General features: G+C 41.4%; 1 protein-coding gene across 1 annotated transcript in view; it reads left to right on the top strand.

Moving 5' to 3' along the window:
- CAMK1D (calcium/calmodulin dependent protein kinase ID) overlaps window positions 1-21,907 on the top strand; it is a 212,595-nt gene that overhangs the window by 163,152 nt on the left and 27,536 nt on the right. Inside the window, 2 exon segments of the mRNA XM_032688446.1 lie at window positions 9,205-9,343; window positions 13,587-13,713. Of these exon segments, the coding sequence (XP_032544337.1) occupies window positions 9,205-9,343; window positions 13,587-13,713 (266 nt within the window).

Genomic DNA, 21,907 nt, shown 5'->3' on the forward strand with positions numbered 1-21,907 from the left:
TACTCAATATTATCTTTACAGCAGCTATTTCTGTGGTGACATCTGCCTGCAAACTTACTTGAGGGAAAGCAAGTGGAAAGCAAGTCGGTCTCAAAAAAAGGAATATACACACAACCCCAAATTTCTGTTAAATGTAATTCACAGAAAATCTGGGCTGTTTGAGCTCCAACTGGGAGTGACTTTACTGTAGTTTTCTGTGCTAATTTTTGTTATTTAGGACAATTCCTAGTGCTGCATTCATCTAATATTTCAAAATTGTTTACTATACATTGCATAATTTACAGTGTCTGTTTTCAGTTGCATCGGTTTTCATTATTTTTAGGTCTGTTCTTCCCAGTTAGTGCTGGCAGGACATCGAGGTTGGTTTCCGTTGGAAAACAAGTCAAAAGGAAAATAAACCAAACCTATTAGTGCTGAAACATGACCTAGTTTTAAATTGCTGTCAGGTGAGGAATCTCCTCCAGATTTTAACCATCCGTTTATTTTATGGAGAGGTGGAAGAATAAGAGAGCAGTTAGGAAAGACGTTGTTCCAGCCCTCAGATACTGGAAAATGTATTTTGAGTGGTGGTTTGTCTACAGAGCTGTACTTTTCCATTTTCTAGAAGCAAAGTGAAAAAGGTTGACACAACAAAATCACATATATAGAGATAGATAGATATATATATATATGCCCACACAACAAGCAAGAGGTCACAAGTGAAAGTCACCATTGCTAAGCTTCAGCTTTGCCTTTTCATTTAATGCAGAGCCATGAAGAAAAACAGGCTGAAGCACCAACCTTTATGTCATAGAAGCATAGAATAATTTGGGTTGGAAAGGACCTTTAAGGCCACCTGGTCCAACTCCCCCTGCAATGAGCAACTAGATCTGGTTGCTCAGAGCCTCATCTAAGCTGACCTTTTATGTTTCCAGGGATGGGGCATTTACCACCTCTTTGGAGGGCTGTCATAAGCTGTCAGTCAGAAAGGTGTAATCACAACAGACTTGAAAACCTGATGTCCTTTGTGACTTGGTTCCTGTTAGTTCTGTCACACTTTTTACAGCTGATGGGACCAGGGAAAATTTTGAATATAATGTCGGATCTTTGAAGATGGAATAAAATGTTGAATAAAACAAGACAGTGTTGACCTTGAAGAATCATGGACCTCAAAAGATCCCTGCAGTAGAGATTCTGTGAAGGAAAATGTTGTCTCCAAAGATTTGAACTGCCAAACTACATTACATCCCTGAGCTGAGCTTTCCAGAGACTTAACAGTCTTGTCCCAGTGGAAACAGAGATCTGTTCTCCAAAACACAACCTCACTACAGCTGCTCAGCAAATGTCACATGAAACTTCTAATGCAGGGGAAAAAAGTGTTTTAGTTTGCTCAGTTCGGTTCAGAAAAATGACCGCACCATTTTTGCCCAGTTTTTTCCAAAAACAGCCCCTCAGGGTGGGGAGCAACCCTTTGGTGCAGACACCATCAGAGGAGAGATGAAGGGCTGAAGAACCATCAGACCCCCAGAATAAATGCCACAGCAATCTTGCTTTGCATTTTCTCTACAACTGCTTGAAAGGAGGTTATAGCTGGGTGGGACTCGCTCTCTTCTCTCAGGAAACTATCAATAGGACGAGAGGAAACGGCCTCAAGTTGCACCAGGGGAGGTTCAGGTTGGATATCAGGAAAATTTTTTTCTCTCAAAGAGTTGTTAAGCATTGGAACTGGTTGCCCGGGGAAGTGGTAGAGTAACCATCGCTTGAAGGGTGTAAAAACTGAGTAGATGTAGCACTTCACAGTATGTTCTAGTGGGCATGGTGGTGTTTGGTTAAAGGTTGGACTTGATAATCCTGGAGGTCTTTTCAAACCTGAATGATTCTGTGACTCAGTGATTGAACAGCACTGTCAAAGGAGAGGGTGCTAACATCCACCCGTCCCTCTCTGCCGTATGCACACACCTGTGTTCTAGAAAAATAAACCAAAACTAATCTCATGTTCTTTCTTTGGTGGCCTTGGAGCACATACTTATGTTACCATCAGATTTTAAGCTGGGTGATTTAAAGCTACAATAACAAGAAAAGTCCTCTCCTTATTCAAGTTGGATATTTTATGATGTGCTGCAAATGAGAAAGCCAGGGCAGTTTTGTGAGATATACAGCAAATAAGGCAAGTCTCTCTAGACCATACAGCAATTCCATAGCAATATCTGTCCCTGCCTGATTAACACCTTAGATTATTGGTACAAGGAGAATTTTAATCACGTACTTTTATTTGCAAGAGGTCAGACTGAATAATCATAATGTTCCTTTCTGGGTCTCAAAATCTATTAATCTGTTTACTTATTTTCTTTTAATGTGTTACTTCATTTGAACAATGAGATGAGGGAAGCCAATTTCTCTTTCCTTTTAAATAGCATGCTGTTCAGGTTTGCTTTCTGGTTCTCATGCATTTTCACAATGCAGAGGAAGTTTAAAGCCAAACAGAAAAGCCCTCCATTAAAAACAAAATACATTTTAAAAACGGAAATATTTGTATTAATAAGAATTCCTTCATTAGAGAAAAGTAATGCTCAAAGCCAGAGCTTCCCAGGAGTAGTCCCTTCAGTGTCTCTTATCTCCCCTCACACTTCAGCTTCATGCTGAGTTCTGTGCATTTTCTGATTTATATTGTAGGAAACTGTGAATGTGTAACTTCTGATCGATAAGCTGTTCTCAGTTACAGGGTAATGCTCATATTTACTTTTCATATTGTCCTGGAAGGCCTACTGCTCCAAATTTCTGAAATCAGTCCTCTTTTCATTAGGCATCCCTAATCTGCATGTTTAAGCAGTGAGTCCCTAGGTAGGGACATGTCTGTGTTTCAATGGTGGTTGTTCTAACCCAACATGATGTATTGGTGATTTGTCCAGTGGAGAATGGACCATGACTTTAAATGCAGTGAAGCTTCAGCTGTACTTAATGTGATTCTGGAGGGAAAAGCCAACAAGCTCTGAATAGCTTTGTTGGGATTCTTCATGTAAATCCGCCACTGATGAGTTCATCAATAAGACTCTTGATAAAAAGCAATTAAACTGTCAAGCAGTAAATGATCCAGAGCAATTCCAGCCTGTACTACAAAAGAGACGGAGAAGAAAAACATCAATGTTTTGCCAAATGGCAAAGAAGTCAAAGTGATATTTCAAAGGGTGTTATTTTTCAAGCTTCTAAAACAAGCAGAAAGGCTCCTACACTTGATAACAGAAGGGGATGCAGGGGTGAATAAATGAGAGGATTTATCTGTACACACAGATGGTCCCCCCAAGAGAAAGAAAGGGTAACATGAATACATTAATATGACTAACATATTTTTAGTTCCAGCATTTATTTGTTCTTTTATTCATGTATTAATTCACCTGAAGGCTAACATATGTAGGGATGCCCCCACCAGGCAGCCCCGCTGAGGTGGCAGTCTGGCAGGTACCTGCTAGTGTGACCTGCAGTGTGCTGGTTCAGGTTTCACACTGCTGGCAAAAACACCAGAAATTCAGAGGGATTGGCTCTTGCCTTATGTTTATGAGTTTAGGAGCCTTAAATTGCAAGGGAGTTTTTGTTTGGTGCTCATTTTTCTTCAAAGTATTTCTTTGAAACTCTGCACGTTCTGCTTTCCTTGTGGTGCTGCAAATGAATCAGACGCTTCAGAAAAAGGTTTATAACATCCTTTTTCCTTACCTGCAACAGGTTTTCTTTTTGTTTGTCAGTATGGTTCTTTAACTGATGGTGAAATGGGCTAATGTAAAGTGAAGGTGTAATAGTAATGCTGAAATGTTTCTTCATCTCTCCCAAGTTATGTCTGTAAATTAGAAATTCCAAAAACATGAAAAGTGTGTAGTGACAAGGACTTGAACTGAGCCTGAGTAATTACTAGGACAGTGTTAGAGTGCCCTCTCCTTTGCCTCTAATGAGCATTGCAAGGTCTTTCAGGGTCCTTTTTTACTGTCTGAGAAGGGTTCAGCCAGCAGTGTACACACTTAGAGACCAAATAATGAGGTATCTCACCTATGTACACAGAGCCACTGTCATTTTGAAGTTTTTTAAAACCTGTCCTAAACTGAGACACTCAGTGTGGCAGCTTTTGCTGGAGGTTTAGATCTGCATTTAAACATCAAACTGGGAAGAAACAAGAAGCAAAATCCCCAAATCCCGCCAGGAAAATAAAAGATTAAAAATATAACGAGGGACATGAATTCTGTTTTTAACATCTGTCTCTGTTTCCATGTTCATCCTCATGAGAGCTGGACAAACCTTCTATAGCTGCCCCCAGACTAGAGAGCTGTAGGAATTTATTGCAAACACCAGCACCAGGCTAGATCCTCTGAGAGATCTGCATGATCTGATCATTTGATCAATACATGAAGTCTCCTTAATGAAACATTAGATCTGGAAGCTTTTATCTCTGGCAACCCTGGAAACAGAGTGCAATCTGTGTTTCCCCACCAGAATTGCAGATAATGTCTCTGTTATCATGTGGTCAAGTTGTGTCCTACTGCCCCTCTTCAATCTGGGTGCTGGTGGCAGTGCATTTTGCTTGTATCAGCAATAACGTGTCCAGCCGGAGTAGGACAATAATTGTCCCTCTGTGCTCAGCACTTGGGGACACACCTCGAATCCTGGGGTCAGTTTTGGGGCCCTCACTACAAGACACACATTGAGGTCCTGGAGTGTGTCCAGAGAAGGGCAACGGATCTGGGGAAGGGTCTGGAGAACACGTCCGATGAGGAGCATCTGAGGGAGCTGGGAGTGTTCAGCCTGGAGAAAAGGAGGCTCAGGGAGAACTTTGTCACTCTCTACAACTCCTTGACAGGAGGTTGTAGTGAGGTAAGGATTGGTCTCTTGTTCCAAGTAACAAGCAATAGGACAAGAGGAAGTGGCCTCAAGTTGTGCCAGGGGAGGTTTAAATTGGATGTTAGGAACAATTTCTTCACCAGAAGAGTTGTCAAGCCCTGGCACAGGCTGCCCAGGGCAGTGGCAGAGTCACCCTTCCTGGAGGTTTTGAAAAGATGCGTAGATGTGGCACCTGGGGACATGGTTTAGTGGTGGGCTTGGCAGTGCTTGGTAAACGATTGGACTTGATGATCTTAAGGGTCTTTTCCAATCTAAACAATTCTGTGATTCTTAGTGGAGTAAGGGCTCATGGAAGAGGACATTATTGTATGTCCTGGCTGTTTCAAAGGATCAAGTCTGAAAGTTACTGTCTCTATTTTCTGCAGTGAAAAAATGGAAATAATGTCTATTCTGGCTTTCCTCATGTGGATAGTCAATGATATGTAGTAAAGGCATGTAGCCTCAGGTAAAAGGTGTAGTAGAAGCGAAAAGTATTCATATTTATAGCTCGGTTTGGGATTTCTTTTATTCTAAACTAAATGAATCTTCTGGTCATTGTTTTTAAATTGTTTCCTGTATTGCTGGAGCCAGGTGGGGCATATGCTGGGGTGTCCACGTGTGATGTGAACTCCCAGCTGAAGCCCTTCTCCAAGTGCTGGGCTTTCCCCATGATGCTTGATGAACAGGGGAGACCCACTGTTTTGGTGGCTGAGCAAGGACCAAGGGATGGAACCACACAGGCTCCATCCAGGCAGTCCACACAGGCATCTGTACAGAAGATGCAGTTGTGGCCACTTTACTGAGTTTTGGCCGGCACTGAGTCTCTGGGAAGAGCTAATGCTACTCTGGATCACAGCATGACACTTGAGCTGCTCCAAGGTTAAATGCTTTTCAGGTAACTTGCCTAGTCCTCCTTTTTCTTTGTGGGGAACCAAGACTGAAATCAACCAGGGAAAAAGCTTACTTTTGCTGTTGTTTGTGAGTCCAGCTCCATGAGCCAGTGCCAACTGCAAAACAGGAGCAGTCCTCTTCCACTAATGAGAAAACCCCCTACCCTCTCTTTCTGGACAGAAAATTTTGTCTTAAATTTCTTTAAGACAAAGACCCAATTCTGCTCTTACTGCCTGCAGTTTCAACTGTGCCTCGGAATTGCTGTAGAGAGGGCAAAGCTGGTGCTGCCATTAAAAAGAAAATAGTTATCCCAGGATATTAAAGGCTGGAACAAACAAATGGCAGCAGCGCTTTGTGAGTGCCCAGGTCTGTTCAGTGCAGATGCCAGGTCCCATCTCAGCAGGGTAGAGGAGGTCAGGATCAAGACCAGCAACAGGCCATATCTCCACATGAGTTTAGAGCTCAGATGCTCTCCCACAGCTGCCTTTGCTGGTTTACTCCTGTAACAACACTGACTTATGTCAGACCTTGGGCACTGTAGCAGCATTCCCAATGACATTACGGTTGAGTTAACCCTATTTTGGAGGAGAAAAGCCATATGGACATAAGCTCCATGTGGAAAGTAGCCATGGCCTTGGGTGCTGAGTTGAAGAGCATCCCGGGGAGGTGAACCTCAGCCAGAAATCTTGCCCACAGCCGGGAGACACTATAGATGAGTGCAAACATGTAATGCAAATCCTCCTGTACCATAACACTGAGTCACCACACAAATAAATAGGAGCACGGGTCCCTTGACTCTGTGCATATACCTGGGATTCTGTCAACACTCTGAATAAGCAAGTGGCTGCAAATATACTGGCTGTTCCTCTTGAGTGCTTGGATTCAGCTCTGCTTTGCAGTGCATCATTTAAGAGGTTGCAAATATTTTCCGTGTGTTGAAATAAAATTATAAACAGATTGAGCCTGGGTACAGTAGATCCACTGGACTAAATCTGACTAAGAAAAGCTTTCAATTAAAGAATGAGGCTTAAGGGGGATGGGGAATGAGCTGGCATGGAGGGAAGTTCCCTCAGTTTAATGAAAAAGTTTTGTGGAAGTATACTCTCTGTAAAGATCGAAGGAGAGTTTCCTTGTTCAGGAAAGCAAGTGCTGTAAATGAATATCTACTAAAGCAGTTTATGGCTTGAACATAACAAAAATAACTGTATGAAACTGCAAAACAGTATGCACTGCATTTTCATGGGGAATTGTGCTGTATTCCATCATATTAATTACTGTGTGGGCTCAATTTTCAGTGCAATCAATCCACAGGAAAAAAAAAAAAAAAAGGACTGCAGCAGAAATATAAAAAGACAATCAGCTAATAGGAGCCAGATTTGATAAAATTGTATCTGCCTTCAGTGAATAGTGAGGTTGAGGTGTGTCTGTTTTCCCTTGGCAAAGCACACGATGGGTCAGGCAGGGGCTTGGAGCAACACTGTGCATACATATATACGTGTGTATATATATATATGTATAGGTGAGAAATGCAGCTCCTGTTGTGAGAAACTAGGAAAGAAAGGGATTTAATTCAGGCTGCTGGTGGACTTCAGATGCTGGGTGAGTTTCACCTTTCCTGTAGTTTCAATTCAGTGCCAATATTTTAGCAAGCTATTTGGTTTGTTTGCCTAGCACTTAATAGGAGGATTATCTGGTTTCTTTTTTTTTTTCCTTCTAATGTTCCTTTTCATTTTCCAAGTTGAATGTATTCATTTTTAGTGGTAGCATTCTCTCCCATTTAGGTTCCAAACTTCCATAGGAAGTGACTTCATGGCATTATTCAAACAGATTATTGCCTGGAGTGGCTGAATTACCTAGTGTTCATGTAATGGCAAGCTCCCAGTCCATATGTATTTAATGACTGTAATCATTTGTTATTTTCCCTTTATTAGGTTTGTTTTTAAAGAAAGTTTTACTGTGCTATTTATGATATGCTAAGTGGTGCAGCTTGCTGAAGAAACATATCGCATACATTTTATTTTTTAATAGGTTTTGCTTGTTAAAAGGAAAATCTTTTATTTACCCTAGTAGAACAGTTTTTTGCTGACAGTTTTATTATTTCAATTACTCAGACATTTTTTTCCTCTTTTGTTTTCCCAGATACTCCTCCAGGGAGTTTTAATGTGTCCATCCTTTATTCAAAATTGGGTTCCGAGCGTGTTATTTCTAGCAAGGCAGAGAAAAAGTGTAATATAGCAGTCATTAAATAGTGAGATGTCAAGGTTTTATTTTTCTTTCCTCTTTGAGTTGTGGAATCCTTTCCTTATTTGTGTCATCTGTTGATTAATAGCACTCATAATCTGCACTACTCATCAATAACTGTCTTCTCATCAATAACCAGTGCCGGGCAGAGTCCGTGCTCTGCCTAAAGAGTTTGTGTCTGTTGATAGATGAACATAAATGTATGAGTAAGTGAGAGGACCTCTAAGAGCATTTGGAATTGTCAGAGATGCAGACTACTTTAATAAACTAATGTTCTATAGGTTCTGGCAGCAACTCTTGGATGTGTTTCACTTGCCAGTGGGGAAAGGAGAATGGGACCATTTCTCCAGGGCAAAACCCAAGCCTTGGACAGTGGAGTGAGAAGTGAACCCCAAGGGATCATACTAAGAGGAGCCTTGGAGCCTCAGTGGGCCTGGGTGGGTCAGCACCAGACCAAATTCACCTATGCAAAGTTCACTAGGGTGGGACAGCAAGGAAACCGGTGTCTGCTCCCCTGGCTCTTGCTGGGGTAGGGTTGTGATTCCCTCTGCAAGTGCTAGTGAGTATTTGACCACTCCCTGATATGTGATGGATTTGATTTTCCATCATAACCTGACCAGTCCTTGGACTATGAGAAAATCAAACCCAAATCATAGAATCATAAAACATGCTGAGTTGAAAGGTACTCATCAGGATCATCGAGTGCAGGACACCCCAAGAGTCACACCATGTGCCTGAGACCATTGTCCAAATGCTTCTTGAACTCAGACAGGCTTGGTTCTATGACCACTTCCCTGGGGAGCCTGTTCCAGTGCTCAACCACCTTCTAGGTGAAAAACCTTTTATGAATATCTAACTTAAACCTCCCCTGACTAAACTTCATGCTGTTTCCTCAAGTCCTGTCACTGTCGTGAGAGTGAAGGCATCAATACTTACCCCTCTGCTTCCTGTCATGAGGATGTTGAAGACTGTGATGAGATTTCCTCTCAGTTTCCTCTTCTCCAGGCTTAACAAACCAAGTGACCTCAGTTGCTCCTCGTACAGCTTCCCCTCCAGACCCTTCACCATCCCTGTGGCCCTCCTTGGGACACAGCGGAGGAGCCCCCAGAGCTGAAGACAGACGTGTGCTCTGACTGCCTGTGGCTGATGCGTGGCCTTGACCATCCTTTAGTGAGGTACAAAGGACATTACAGAGCACATCCTCACACTTGTGCTTCCCATCGTGTTTTCCAGAGTGTCGGGGGGAGAGCTGTTTGACCGCATCGTCGAGAAAGGGTTCTACACGGAGAAGGATGCCAGCACCCTGATCCGGCAGGTCCTGGATGCTGTGTACTACCTGCACCGGATGGGCATCGTGCACAGGGACCTCAAGGTATGGCCACAGCATCTCTCAGTCCCTGGGCAGTGTTAGCAAAGGTTTCATAACTGTGTGAGTCTAACATTTGTGCCCTGGGATTGGCTGTTTCAGTGAGGTTTTACCGTAGCAGAGATGCTTTGAAGCCTCCCCAGGTAATTGTTTTTAATGAGGACGTTGCAATCACTTGTTACAATGGGAATTTCCCATGTGATGTGGGGAAAAGCCACTCGTTAAGATCTGAATTGGTGCATTAAGGCAGAAAACTCACCTCAGTCGGGATGTGTTTACTGCTGTAAAGTGTCTTGCAGGTTTGCTGTGCTGTATTTACTTTGACTTAAAAATAATTAGTAACAATAAATAGCATGGAAAAGTAGAGTGATTTACTATCATGGTATTTGGACTAGTGTTTTTGGAGACACTCTTAACAGCAAGGGTTCTTCTAAGGACAGTTGTGTGATGATGTGATATTTAGATAATTTTCCTTTCAGCTGTACCATACTGTCACATCACAACCTCTCAGCTTTTCTGGTAAAAAAAAAACCCTAAACATTGGTTTTTTATCATTTCCTTCCAGTATCTTAAACTGTCATTAAGACAAGCAGAAAGGCTTGGATTTCATAGCATGCAGCTAAACCACCCCATGTTTAGTATCTTAAATAACAAATTAGCAGGAAATAGTAGAAAAAGATAGAAATTGCAAAAGCAAACTGTATATTCGGTTCCTGAGCTGGTTAATTCTACCAAAGTCTACTGCCAGAAACTAAAAATTCAGTGATCAGAAAAACACCTCTGGTGGTGCTTTGGAGGGATGCTCCAAACAGGATTTTCCTTGGATGTTGATGCAGAGTTTGAATTTTCCCCCGGTACAGAGAATAGAATTTGGCTAAACAGGTCATATTATATAAAGGCTTAATGAAAATTATTAGAGCCAAGAGCCACAAGGAAGAGATTTTTTTTCTTTTTTTATTTCTTAAATACAAGGTTTTATTAAATGTATTTTTAAATTCCTTCTTTGAATATAATCTAATATTAAACTGCATGTTTGGAATTTTTAACTACTCCTCTTAGCAAAGGTTGTAGTGCTGGGAATGTGACCTTGTTGTGCATTCAGATGGATGAGAAACTGTGGTTACGAGAAATATTATTTATTTGCTTTTTATTGTCTCAAAAATTAGTGTTGATGTGAAGTGCTGTGTGCTGTAAAATAATAGATGACAGACTTGCCCCCAAATGCAAAGCACTGGGGCAGAAATGCAGCCCATTACTGGTGTAACCACCAGAACTGGTGTTCTCCAAGGTGCAGCAGTGCCCAAGACAGCCAGACATGACGTTCCCTTGTGACAACCTCAGTGCAGCCATTTCCTTCTGCCAATCTTTGACTCCAGATGGGAATCTTTTAGCTGTGTGTGGACCATTCCCGCAGGATTGCAAGCTTTTTTGCACCTTGTTTCTGCAAGAGAAATACCTCTACCAGAAGTGAGCATCCTGTGATGTTCACTTCAACAGGTAGAGTAGAATAATAGAAAGTAGAAATATTTTTTTTTTAAGTATTGGTTTGGTACATTTTTAAGACAAAACTTGGAATCCACTAAAGGAAGATACACAGTGATACCCTCAAATAATGTTTCCTCTCTGGTGTCGTCCCAGAGAATGGATTTTCTCTAAGGAGGCACTGGTTAGGCTTCCATCTCCTGCAGTCTTCACATACTGCCCTCAGTTCCTGTTCATTTCCTGCTGTTATGTACATATAAATATTATCATATTTTTTAGAGTTCCACGTCATTCCAGTATGGAAGTATTGTTTAGTATTTTAACATGACCAGCTTGGTCCCAAGTTCAGATTTTAGGAAATAACTTCAGACTTCTTTCTGCCACCAAAATTTTCAGAGGCAGGTCTGAGTCCTCCTAATTCAGATACTCCATTGTACAAGCTCTTGATATGCCCATCTTCATAATTCTTGTCTTTATAATCTAAAGCATGTTGTAGCTCTCACTTTTTAAAAAATAATCTTCTTTTAAAGTTCCTGTAATAACATATGAGATCTGGTGATTACGAAGTGGATTCACATACAAATTACTTTCAGAACTTACATAAGGCCATGCTGAATTTAAATCAAACCAACCTTCTCCAGTGGTATTTGGGAGGAAAGACAAGCTCTTTTTCTTTTTTTGTTTGTAAGTCTTTGTCAGTACTGTATCATTTGTTAAAATGACTCAGAAAATACAGTATATGAAGGCACCTGCTGTGAATTTCTGTTAGCACAAACATACCATGATGAGAAAAACAGGGATATAATAAGGCTTTTAATGATCTCAAAATACCGAGATAAGCGTAAGTTTCAAATTATGATCCCCAAAATGAAACTCTGGGAAAGAATCTACTCTACAAAAATACAACCCATGAAACATCCATAACAATTATTAATTGTAATTATGTGTTATTCAGATACCAAAATAGTATTTGTTGTATTTGGGAAAAGCAGGTCTGGGTCCCAAGTCTCTAATCTAAGTAATGCAACAGCAGAAGAGATGGCAGCAGATGAAGTCCAGGGAAGTCTGAGATGCACAAAAGGACTGGAAGGCTCAAGCAGCTTCACTTGGTGCAGAGTCACCTTGTTAATGCTTTTTGAATTAACCATCTTGGAGAATCAGAATTCTTTTAAACAAGCTTAAGTTTCATATGGATGGATTTCTTGGCCTTCCTAAATATGAATAAGTGGGAACCTGAGCTGAGTTAGCAAAAATTGATAGGAAATAATTGTCTTCCCTTAATACCAGCTCTACCAACCCCTCAGCAGATCAGAAGTGGACAAGTAAGAATCAGGGGTGACTCCAACCAAGGGTAGAACATGGCATAAAACTGTGAGCCTTAAAACAATGTCAGCATTGTAATGGCCAGTTAAAGCACTAGACTTGTGAGTTATCATGAGAAAGAAACGTAAATGGTAAAACTTCATATTTATTTTGACAAGCAAACTGTTTCCCTTTATATCTCAGCCCAGCTGCCTCACAGCTGTGGATGTACCTTGTAGATCCTCTCATGGCCATTGTGTCCCATGGATAAAGCCAGCACTTTATGCTGGGGCTTGGGAGCCATAAAATGCTTTAACCTCCCCTTGAAGCTGAAGGGGAACCTCAGAATAGGGTGGAGGGGACGTCACCCTCCGGCACTTCTCCAACCCCTCTTTCCCCAGAGCACATGAAGAATGGAGGACAGATGCTGGTGCTGCTGCAGTGCAGTTGCTCCTCCTTGCAAATCTGAGCTTGGATGTTTCCCAAGGAATTTGAGGATGTTGTGTGTCCACAGCTGCTTCTCACCATTTCCTGGAGCACACAGCAGGCTGAGGGTTGGAATTTGTACCAGTTTCTGGGCAAAAGACTACACCAAGGTTATTTTGAAACATTGGGTTCCCATCACTTTTATAGGTGAAGACTCCCAAGGTCGAGGGCCCGTTGCCACCAGGCTGTCTGAGTGCCAGCAGGTGCTGGAGGTTTTTGTGAGCCCAGATATTAAGTAGGGAAAAAAGTGAACTCTCACAGCACCTAGAAAGAGCTCTACTGTACAGCAATAGCACAGTCAGAACACATGGATGCAGGACTATGCAGGAGCAGATGGAGGATAGTTGGACTCTCCAACCCACCTGACAGTGGTATAAAAAGTCACAGGGCTTTGTGGAGTGATTTGTGCTTTCCCTCAGCATAAACAAGTTACTGTGCTTAGTGCTATAGCATTTTTTCCTAATCAGCTCTAGCAAAAACATCCTTGCTGCAAGTCTGTTAACTGTAAAGGCATTTCCTCTCTCAAAAGTTTTTTTCCAGTGGAAAAGATACAAAAATTCTCTAATACATACTGGTTTCCTTTTTCTTTTTTCCAATGCTGTATAAAAAATTTCACTACACTGCCTGGATTTACCATATTTACTTGATTTCAAATGAATCCTTCTGTGTTATCACTCTGATATGATAATATATCAGACACATCTCACAGGTAAGGGATGAGCCTTAGTTCTTATCTAAGCTGCCAAAGGAGAAGTGTATTCCAAAAAAATTATTCAAAGCTCAGGTGTCAGTTTCTTCCATTCTTTGCCTACAGGAGAGGATCTCCACATAGGTTGTAAGAACAACTCCAGATTTAGGGGAAACAAATTATTTTTGTGTATGACATAACTAAGGATTGTATTAAATGCAATGCATGAGTCAACAGATGTTGTTACTGAACTTACATATTCAAAATTCATTGTGCTTATTTCCTTTCTAGCCTGAGAACCTGCTTTACTACAGCCAGGATGAAGAGTCAAAAATCATGATCAGTGACTTTGGATTGTCAAAGATGGAGGGTAAAGGAGATGTGATGTCCACAGCCTGTGGAACTCCTGGCTATGTCGGTAAGAGGTTTGGTTATATTTTATTAAAAATTAAATAACACATGTTTTCTAGTGCTGCTACATGCTGCACATAAGATTTTACAGATATTCGATATATTTCAGAACTTGGTGGTGCGTTGTCTTGTGTGTTCTTTCCCTTTGGGTTGCAATCCTGTTCTGGGTTGGTGGGATTCACTTTCATGTGTTTAGTCCTTTGCAAAGTGAGTCTTTTCAAACACACTGCTTGTAGCTAAATCAGGAGCACATAAAGAATAGCCTCAAACTTATTGATTCTGCAACTTATAAAATCAAGCAGCTTTTCCTAATGTAATGTATTCCTTTAATCATAAAGGATAGCATTTTCCAGATTCCTGTGATAGAAGACAGTAAAATGAAAGATCTGCATTTACTCAGATATGTTCAGTAATTCTCTCTTACAGGCATGTTAAGTTACTGACTCAGATGACAGTATGCAAAAGCTCTTTAGATCCTCAAGCCTTTCTGGACATTATAGAATTGTTTCCTATCATTTATTCTTTGTTCTTCTCTCCATTTGTTGATGATTGTACAAGGCTACTGATTAGAGAAGAGTGTTTACCAGCATTCTTTAAAAATAGCTAAAGTAGCTGAATGTGAGAATTATACAGCAGGTGATGGTGGGGTTTGCTTGAGCAAAAATTTTTTAAAAGGCTCACTTTGTGCACCAGACATCCAGCAAGCCTGTGCCTCCTACCCTAATCCCTGATCATCAGCTGAGGCAGTAAAATTAATCTCTGGGGTATCCATGAAATCCATGAAAGTGAAAATGGCTACCACAGGGATAGATTTGTCTGAGATTTTTCCAGCAGGAATGACTGGATGTTTTCCAGCAGTCAGAGACTCCTTTTGCTTAGCAGCTGGCATCTCACCTGTTTCCATAGTTCTGATGATACCATGGTATGAGATTATGCCGTTATGACACAGAGATACAGATTTGTCCCAGGTATCTTTTTCTGGGTATAATCTTCAGGCTGCACAGACACAGTCTATCCTGATAACATCAGGAAAAGGAACAGATTTCTGTTCTTTCCCATCATGAAGCCATCAGCCCATCATTGTTTTATTTTAAGACATGTGAGTCAGGATGCTCTCTGCACAGCCTGGGTAAGCTGTCTTGTGTAATCACACTAGACTGGAAATCTTCTTCTAAGCAGTAGCAGGAATTGAGCTGAGATAGCAATTTCCATAATTTTTGCTGTCAGCTCTTCTCTCCTTAACAAACTTGTTTTATTTTGTTCTGGAATGGGCACTGACTAGAATAAGTCTTCAGACACAGAGAAGCTCAGATACAATTTGCTGAATTGCTGATGGAAATGAGGGAGTTTGACTGTGCTTGGGCACTGAGTGATCTCATATGGCCTCTCAGCGTACCCATTTACATAAGAAAACTTACTATTTTGTAGAGGAAGCTCTCAGAGCCTGTGACACAAACTGTAGTGCTTTGAGAGATGTTTGAGAGCTCTCATTACTCATGGTCTGGGTGCTGATAGCTGCACAAGTGCCTCCAGGCCTGTTGTTACCTTACTGAACACAGGATTTACTCATCACGGTTCAAGAGGTCCCAGACGCTTAATTCTGAAGTGCTGACAGGACTTTCCCCTCTCTCTCACAAAGCAAACATCTTCAAATATTTGTTCTATTTCTTTTCTTTTTTTTTTCTTTTTTTTTTTTTATGGACAGGAAGCAGCTCCTCTTTAGTGCTGTACTTTTTTTAGTGTGATAGGTGGCTCAGACAACATTTTCCAAGCACAGAACATTTTTGTTGCCAGCCCCTGTGGTGATCCCCCCACATGGATCTCCATGAGTGTCACACCTGATGACATGGCTTCTGCCTATGTGGTCAGCAGTTCGTCTACATCCAAAAGGTTTCCAGCCTTCCAATTTGCAGCACCTGCCTAGTGCTGTCAAATCAATGTAAGAGTAGTTCCTCCTAATGGCAGAACATGAATACATGTCCTCAGCTGGGTTGGGGTAGACAAATGCCACAGTCCTGGCCCATGAAGTGTCCTCTTTTTGTGTCTTGTGCTTTTTTCCTCTCAGATATTTTACCTAGGGTTAAATAACAGTTAGAGATCCATCACTCACATTGCATTTCCTGGTGATTTTCTTTAAAGATATGTAGAACACACCATTGTTTAAGATTTTGGTTAGTAATTAATTATTTTTCTCGGTTTAACTGCTTTGCTTTTAAATTATTGGGAAAGAATTACTTGCATATCACATGTCAAAGGCACCCAGAGCTCTGTCAAGAAGTCATTAGCATCCACGCCTATTTATACTTCATTTCCACAAATAGATCCAGTCAGATCCCCCTATGCAAAGTGTCAGACAAGCTTCTGACCTGAAAGCAGACCTGATCTTAACTCATGTCTGCTACCCAAGTATTTGCAAGTATGTAAACTCCTGTCCTTTCTGTCTTATCTCCCTGTTTAGGATATACTTTCAACTCTTTGTGTTTCAGTTTTTATCTCAACTTTTCTTAGTTTCATCTACAAAGAGCAGTAGTATCCGAGACACTAAATCCCTGTTTATGTGGTTTGGAAATTCATTGAACAGGGAAAAGTGTAATTATAGTTAAATTCTTTAACAAATATCAGTTTTCTTACTGAATATCAAAGTATTACTTATCAAATTAGAGTATATCTAAAATGTGCATGACCAGTAGTGGATTAGCACTTTAGCTTTTAAAGCTCTGCCTTACAGATTAAATTACTGTTACCAGGTCCAAGATCTTATTTTTTCAGGAGTTTTGTCAGAGATTTTAGTCCTCTGGTTAAAAGCTGATGGTTAGGATAATTTAACCTAATTGGTTAAGCCACTTTTGATAAGAAGACAATCTACATGTTTAGTTACTGCAAAGGAGATCTGACAATACAACCTTTTCTAAGGAGGTCCCCCATTTTCTTATCTGCTTACTGCTCTTGTCCCCATTTTTTATGGAAAGAGTCTAGGTGATGAGCTGGGACTAGGCACCCAGCTTTTAGGTAGCACATAAATTGGGTTAGATGAGGTGGCTTGTGTGGCTCATTTCTTTGCAAATTAGGTGTGTGGACTGGCCTACATGGATCCCACCCCATCATCTGAACTGGAGAATAAGTGATGCTTTCAAACCCCTGAGTGATGTGTGTGGTTATCAGCAAGACCTCAGTAAGCCATTAGTGATTTATCATTTTAAACATCATAGATTTGGGCTGGTCAGCTTGAAACTATTTATAATAACTCAATTTTGATGGAGGAACTTTTCAACCTGCCTGAAGATGAGCCATCCCTGAGGTGTGTCCAGTTGGGCACTCACCAGGAGGTGACTCTAGTCACTCAGAAAATTCCTCTAAAAACGTTTTGGTTGTTAGGGAATGAGGTCTCGCTGAGTGACCTTCCATGAGATCTGGTCCCTCAAAAGCTTTGGTTACTTCTGCAGATGGGACTTAGACTTGCAAGACACTTAGGAGCATTGAAAAGTTTGAAAAAAAAGTTAGAAAACCTGTCTGAGGCAATCTGATCTCCTTTGCAGAAAGTCTGAATTATGAGCTGTGTTTGTGGCTGGCTAATATCTTAATCCTACTGAGATTTAAAATTCTTGCACTGAGTCCCAATCCAGCCTCATGTACTATTTTCTCGTACTTCCCTGTTGTACGAATTGGGCTGGACCCTGGATATGTGGTTGGTCCCTGTACACCCCACCTCACTCACTGTTTCACTTTCTGTAGTGCTTTTATGAAAGGTCATTTCACAACTTTCAGCTCTGCCAGAAATCAGTTTCAGATCATACTAAAGCCACATGTTTCTCTTAGCCCTGCTCAAGACCACAGCATTTAAGTAAGCAATGGATTTCCATGTTGAATTTTGACCTCTTTGGTATCCTTTGCGTCAAAGGTTTGAAAACACTCAATAAGCCTTTGGAATATTCTTATTACGAAAAAGTTACCTCAGGAGCTGTTTAGGCAGTAACATGAGTAATAAAGTAAAAGTAAAGCATGGGAAACACTCTGACCAGGGTTTGCTCAGGCATAAGCACGTGACAGTGTGATTTCTCAGCTGCATTGCCACATCCTGACACTGTGTTTGCTTTTGTGTGGTTGTGCCTGAGTTATGTCCCATGACAAATATCTGAATCTGACTCAGCAACATGAAACAGGGAGAACAGGAGCACAAGAAGTCAGCAATACTGCACTGAAACCCTGATCTTCAGAAACAGCCTCAAACTTCAGTGTCTTGGCCAAACAGAACACAACGAACACTTGAGGACTGTGTGAAAAATGGACAGGAGTTGTTTTCATCCCAGGAGTCAGCAGAAGGAGAACACTGGTTTTGCAGTAAAGCTGCCTCATGCATCTCAGCCTGTTTGCACTGTGAGGAGACTCTGTAGGACAGCAGAGGAACTCACAGTGCTCTTGCACTCTTTGACTTCAGAAGAGGGGCTGAGTTGGCCCTTTGTACCTCCAACCGTCTTCTCAGTAATGTTGGATTGTTCCTCTCTGTCCATCTTCTTGAGCTGGTGCTTCAGATGGGGCTGGCACCATTTCCCTTTGGTGTTCCTTATAAACTCTGCCCATATCTCACCTTGTCTCTTGGATTTCATGGCCATCCTGTACCTGTGCAGGCCATTCATGTTTCCCCTTCTTTACTTGCAGAAAGCACCTACGTGATGGAAACTGGCACATAAATATTTACCAGCTGAACTATTTGTTCTGGCTTGCACCAGGCCAGTTTGCTTGGTCAGTTGAGCCATGTCCCTGCCCAATGTGAGCCCGTCTCTGGTTATTTTAACTCTATTTAGATCTTTCAATTCATCCCACATTTACAGGTGATTTGTCACTCCTACAGGGAACTTCAAGGCCATTAACCTTTGTTCAAAGGCCTTCTTCCTTCTGGCATACAATGTGTGGGAAGCCATGTAAACCACAGAAAATAGCATTAGACTAAGTTCTTGTGGGACAGCCAAATCTGCTGGGAGTAGCACCATCATGAGAGTGAAGGAGAACCACTTTTAAGCAGAGGCTGTTTTGAAGAACAGGCACCCTCATGACTTGTACAGTGTGATCAACAGGCTTAAAGTATCAGAGCAATCCCCATCACCTGAGCTCTTTGCAAGAACATGGGTTGCTGTTTTTGGCACCCAGGCAGCTGCATTTTTAGGGAGCTTATTAGCATAGCTAATAGCTCACTGAGGGTAATGGCACAGTGTTCTGAAAGGATTCAAAATGTTCCTGGTCTGTACCTTTTTTTTAAAACCTCCATTTGAAACGAGTACTTTAATTTTTTCTCTTATTAAAAACAAAACAACTAAACAAAAAAACCCCAAACCTAATAGTAAAACAGCAGATCATCTGGCCTGGGAAGCACATTTGATGAGGCCCTGGGACCATTATCCTGTCTGATACCTGGCACACGTTGCTGGCAATAATGGTTATTCAGCCTGAAACACAGTTCCTGGATATGGAGGAAGGGTCCAGGTTTCCTTCATTGATTTCTCTGTCTCTGGATGACTGTTGTGTAGCATTTGAGCCTTCAGTGATTCCCTAGGGATGTGTGATACTGGAAGCCTTTGCTCAGCTGGCATCTCCCCAGCAACAGAAATGGGAGATTTGACTTTCCCCTTCTCCTTACTGCTGTTTTGTCTCCTCAGCCGTCTGTGTTGATCCTTTAACACTGTCAGATCTTGGATTTTTTTCATTGTGTCTCCTGCTTTTGCCTCTTGGCACTGATCTACCATCATTCCTAAGAGCTCCTCTGACTTGTTTTTCAGCTCATTAAATATTTCCCTCTCTCCATGTATCAGAGACAGATGATGCTGAGCTATCTTCTCCTGTTCCTGTTACGTGTCTGCTCATTGGAACAAAAATCAAACCCAGCCATTTGGCCTTAAAATAAGTATTTAACACCCCTGCCTTTCTTTATTAAGGTTTACCAAAGGGAGGGTAATAGCCTCACATTTGCTTTGAGCAAATGGTGTTCTTACCTGCTTCACAGCCACCATCCACAGCAACAAGTGTTATCAGTCCTCTTCACTCCTTTAAAACAGAGAGAAATGCCTCAACAAAGCTTTGATGTTTTAAGGAGGAGAATCTTTATATAGTTCACATCCCCTCATCTCAGATTTGTTTTCTACTGTGTTAATGTGGCATCTCTGTATAATGTCCGGTACTCACTAGGATCCCTGGTGCTTAGGAGACGTTTGCATGATGTTTTCTTTTGGAGTTATGAGATGTATAATGTTTACCAGTCTTGAAAATTGTGTAAACAGGAGCAGACAGTCAAAGGTAGAAGAGATATGTGAATAAAATATTGGGAATTTGGAAGGACTGGAGAGTTGGGAGACAGCTAATCTAATATAAGGACAGGGGAAAATTAACTCCCTTCTTCCTCATATTTTGTCACAAAATTCAGTCACAAGGGATGGAACAAAATAGGAAACTGAGTCTCCCAAATCTGTTTGATGCACATTTTGAAAAACATCTTCTTTTTAGAGGAAAACTTGGAGGTAAATTTTGATGAATCACAAAGGAAAGAGCCAGATTAAGGGACACAAGAATTGTCTGGGAAAGTTGTCTTGAGCAACTTTGGGGAACGACTGTTTCCTACAGGGGAAATGAACATTTCCAGACTGTCCCAGCTTGCCAGGTTATCTGTGAGGCAGTGGCATGCCAGTGCTTTTTTTTTTATCCAGAGTTTGCCTTCGAATTCCCCCCTGATGGACTAACTAGCTCCAAGCCAACAGACAGACCCTGACCTAGAGGAGTTACATTTTGGGCACCAACTCTGGAGGTCATCTGTATTTCCATAGCTTTGTCCCCTATTGTAGTAGGAGTATTTTTACCTTTATCTTGGACTATAGCAGCATGCCCACGTCCTGGAAGGAGGTTCCTGAGGCTGCTCAGGTATTGGGGTGCAAGTTTCTACCAAGCACCTGAGGTCAGGTTTGGAGCCGTTCATGCTTAGTACGGTGGAAAGAAACTTCCTTTGGCATGTGGTGGACAAGTGTTGGAGTATTCACACATTACAACGGTGTATTAGGATTAACAATGTATGAACAGAACCATCCTTCTAATTCCTTATACATGCAGTGGTCCCAATTTGCTGGATAACTTGAAGATTGGGGTAATATTTAACCTGTGCTGCAGATTGGGGCATATCTGGCATATCCAAATCTTCAAGAGTCTTCATAGTCTGGCTGCCAGCTATATTTGTATCCACATTCCCCTGGATTTTCTTCATTTTTACAATGTGTTCCCACTGGAATTTAACCCTTTCCATCATTCTTCTGCTTGTGGAAAAGCAACCTGAATGCTCTTCTCTGCCTCATGCACTGCCTTCCTTCAGTGCCTTCTGTAAGCTATCACACCAAAGCACCAGAAAGTCTCTTCTGTTTCTCATTATTGCTTCCTGTTCTTTTCCTTGCTGGCAGTTTTGACCTTGATTTTGTTGGCTTGCCTAGCTTAAGAAGACTCTTTGAAGAGTCCTACCAGTACACCAGAGCATAGGTAGCAACTAAATGTGAGGCTCAAGTTTTAACACTTATATGTGGTTCCCAGTTTTCTTTGCTGTTCTTCAAGTAATTAACGGCTTTGATGTTGGTAAGACTCCTATGAGAGGAAGGTGTAACCCCCAAGAAATATTTCTGTTGGGACTTACCCCTTCATGACTTTTTTCCAGCATTAGAACTCCAAATTACTCAGAGGAAATACTGTGCTTTTTAAAACATAGTGTGGCAAGTCTGCTTTAGGAATGCTACAATCAGTGATTTCTGGCATTATTGTGGACATTTTGCTTTGAAAAAAAAAAGCAAAAGCTTCTTTACATGAAACAGATTAGGGTCACAGGGTTTTAAAATTTAGGTTTAAGCATTTGTACAGCAAACTCCCAACAGGGAAAACATAATACTCCAGGATTCCCCCCAAAATACACCTTTTTAACTCTCACTAGTCTTGGATAGGAAAGCAGACCCACAAAGAGTTTCCAGTAAATACCCAGGCTCTTGCTTCTTGCAAAATTCAGAGTATGGTGGCTGAAAGCTACAGAGGCAGAAGGCTCAGTTCCTTTGCGTGTGTCCAGTTCCTGCTGCTTTCCATTTCTCCCTCTGATGTGTCTCTGTTCCCAGAGGCAGAAGGACAAATTACTCCTCCTTTCTCTGACGTCCAGCAGGCTTTAAAAGGCAGCTGCTGGAAGAAATGGTGGC

The sequence above is a fragment of the Chiroxiphia lanceolata genome, chromosome 5 (assembly GCF_009829145.1).
Source record: "Chiroxiphia lanceolata isolate bChiLan1 chromosome 5, bChiLan1.pri, whole genome shotgun sequence".
NCBI lineage: Eukaryota > Metazoa > Chordata > Aves > Passeriformes > Pipridae > Chiroxiphia > Chiroxiphia lanceolata.